Source organism: Lygodium microphyllum, chromosome 21 (genome assembly GCF_053477565.2).
Source record: "Lygodium microphyllum isolate KBCC chromosome 21, Lygodium_microphyllum_v1.1.10, whole genome shotgun sequence".
In the NCBI taxonomy this organism is placed as follows: Eukaryota; Viridiplantae; Streptophyta; class Polypodiopsida; order Schizaeales; family Lygodiaceae; genus Lygodium; species Lygodium microphyllum.
The window spans coordinates 35,797,789-35,800,744 of record NC_141155.1 but is presented as its reverse complement, the minus strand read 5'-3'; the positions used below and the strand labels follow the sequence as shown (position 1 = coordinate 35,800,744).

General features: G+C 46.4%; 1 protein-coding gene across 1 annotated transcript; it reads left to right on the top strand.

Annotated features, from left to right (window-relative positions):
- Positions 1 to 2,073: 2,073 nt before the first annotated feature.
- Positions 2,074 to 2,740, top strand: LOC148017890 (amino acid transporter AVT3C-like). The gene is made up of 2 exons (XM_087661512.1): positions 2,074 to 2,388; positions 2,450 to 2,740. Exons 1-2 carry the CDS (start codon positions 2,074 to 2,076, stop codon positions 2,738 to 2,740), a joined length of 606 nt encoding a protein of 201 aa, XP_087517638.1.
- The last annotated feature ends 216 nt before the right edge of the window (positions 2,741 to 2,956 follow it).

Sequence of the window (2,956 nt, the reverse complement as noted above, 5' to 3'; positions counted from 1 at the left end):
TTGCTAAGTTATGCAGTTAGCAATGATAACTTCCTAGAGCTTAAGCATTGTAAGAAACCTTTCATGATTTGCACCTTCCATGATGATTCGTTGTAAAAAGAATAGGGGTTAATAGTGCAAGATGCAGTTTTATACCTTCTAGGCTTAACCGAAGTACACTACTTTAGTGGGTAAATAATCTTTCTCATAATTCATTTCAATGCATAATGCTATTTGAAGGAAAACTATGTTTATACTTTATTTATTTTGCATGTTCAATTAAACTAAATTCCTTCATCGTAAATAACTAGGACAAAATATATCTTATCCCTAACAATTCATCTTGCACGATTGAATTAAAACCGATATAAAATTAAGAAGGAAAAACCTGGGTTTGGGGTGAGATATCCACATGGATACCGGGAGATGACCCTCCCGCAGCTACTCCTTGGACTTTCTTAGTCGGCATCGCAGTTGTAGTCCTTCAAATGTGGAAGCAGCTTTACACTCCTTTTCAGAATTCCACCGTCGCTCCCTGGCACATCAATACTCTTCTTCTCTTTTTTGAGTAGGGGAAAAATCAAGTCCCAAGGGTATTTTGGAAAGGCAAGGAACAGCTAAGGGTCTAGCCACGAGGAGGGTTAATAAGACCTTTAAGGTCTTAGTTTCTTTTGGGGGAAAAGGTTTACAAAGCCTAAATAAAAGGCCCTATAGGGGTATATACACGGGAAAAGATGAAAGGCAACACAAAGGGAAAAAAGGGGGTGAATAGTTTTAAAGCCCAAATAAAAGGGGCTTATAGGCGGTTACATCCGGGGAGGAAAAGGGTTTTGGTTGGCAAAGGAAAAGGCTTAATGATTTTTAACACGGGGGGGGTGGGTGGGGAGGGTTTTTAAAAAGGGGACACGAGGGAGGAAATTGGGCTTTTGGAGGGTTCCAATGGGAAGGGGCTTTAAATCCCCGGAGATAAAATGGACTTGTGTGGGAAGGATTTCAGTGAAAAGGCTAAATTCTTGAGGGGAAAAAGCAAGGGAAAAGCTTAATTTCCCGGGGTAAAAAATCCCCTTGTGTAAGACACAAGGGAAAGGGCCTTAGGGAGGCCCCCCCCCTTAGAAGCTTCCCAAGAAGCTTCTGGGAAGCTTCTATAGTCGTGACCACTCCACGTGGAGGAAGAGAAGATGCTTTTCAATGGCGCCTTTCTGGCGGGCAGGGTCGAAATGATGGCCGTGGCGGAACTTCAGCGGCGCTCCTTCCTCATGGTGTGGCTCAACTCTCTCCTTCTCACGGCCTGGTGGCGTCGATCCTCCTCCTTCCATGATGGTCTACGGCAGCCTTACGACACTCCTTGCTTCTCCACCACTCCCCTCAGAGTGACGGCTCTTCTCAGCGTCCCATCCTATCTCCCCACTTCAGCTCCATCTCCTCCCTCTGGCAGCGACGTCCTCTCTGGTTAAATAGGGGAGGGGAGGGGGGATCCTCCCTCTCCATCGCGTCAATATGCATGGCACTCACACTCCCGCGAGCTCCCACCGAGGAGCTTCCCCATGGTTTCTACTCCCCTCCCCTTCCAGCACGACTGTTGGCTGGGGGGAATTAAAAAAAATTTGCATTATCCTCAAGAAATTGCCATATCGATATTCCCCCTTCCTATAAGGGTAATTCACGTGAAAAAAAGAAATTTGAAACGTTACACTTCGTCGCAGTTTCCAACATGGTATCAGAGCTTTTATTAACTTTTCTAAAAAATCTTGTTGATGAACTTTTCTGTGAATGACCAAGGTGTATGTTTGTCTTTTCTGCGAGTAGAGGATTTCTCTAGTTTTTTTTTAAATCTTTTTCCGCTAGAATAGGGGAGAGACAGATAGACATGGTGATCAAAGGCTCATCGCCAGACCCATTGCCTCTATTGCAGACAAGGGTTATGCTAGAAGGTCACCCTCATCATTACCATAACCATCATCAGCTCTCATCTGTGGGCAAGTCCTTCGGCAACATCGTGATATCCATCGTGGGCGCAGGCATCCTCGGCCTCCCCTATGAGGACGCCTCCCCTACATTTTCAAGCACACCGGATGGCTCTCATCCTGTGTCGTCATGGTAGCGGTCGCCTTTGCCTACCACTTCTACAGGATGCTCCTCGTCTGGTCCAGAGCCAGGCTACTTGAGAAAGATGGAGACCACCCCATTAGCACTTTCTCTGACCTTGGCTTCGTCGCGTGCGGCCGATGGGGCTGCGCCTCAGTCGACCTCACGATCGTCCTTAGCAAGGGTGCCTTCTACATCGTGTACCTCATCTTCATCGGAGAGAATCTGGCCTCTGTCTTCAGCAATCAGGATGATCCCTCTGCATCCCACCCTTGTCGCTCCCCTCATCAGCTTCTCTCGGCCATCAAGAAGCTCCTTGAGCAGGCAACCTCTCATTGCAGCCGATGTCATCAATGGTTTTTCCATGGTCGTCGTGATGCAACAGGATGTAAGTACCATCGTAGCTGAGGGTGTTGCTTCACCGGTAGCATATCAGGGTTTGAATACAATTCTCTTTGCTATGTGGGTTGTTGTCTATGCCTTTGAGGGTTTGAATACAATTCCCTTTGCTGTGGGGGTTGCTGTCTATGCCTTTGAGGGTTTTGGCCTGGTTTTGCCATTGGAAGTTTCTATGAAAGATAAAAAGAAGTTTGGGAGCGTGCTTGGGCTCGCCATGCTATGCATTGCCGTGTTGTACACGATGTTCGGGCTTCTAGGGTACATGGCATTCGGGTAAGGCATGGACATCATCACTTTGAGCCTTGGGTCCAATTGGAGGACAACAGTTGTGAAGTTTTTCAGGGTGGCATTGATGCATTCCATCTGGTTTTAAACTGAATCCATGGTTTTCACTCAAAATATGAGTGGGAGATGTCTCTCTCTACATTTTAACATCAACATTACTTTTGGATGTTGATATTGCCATGCTTCATGATGATCGTCCTCATTCGTT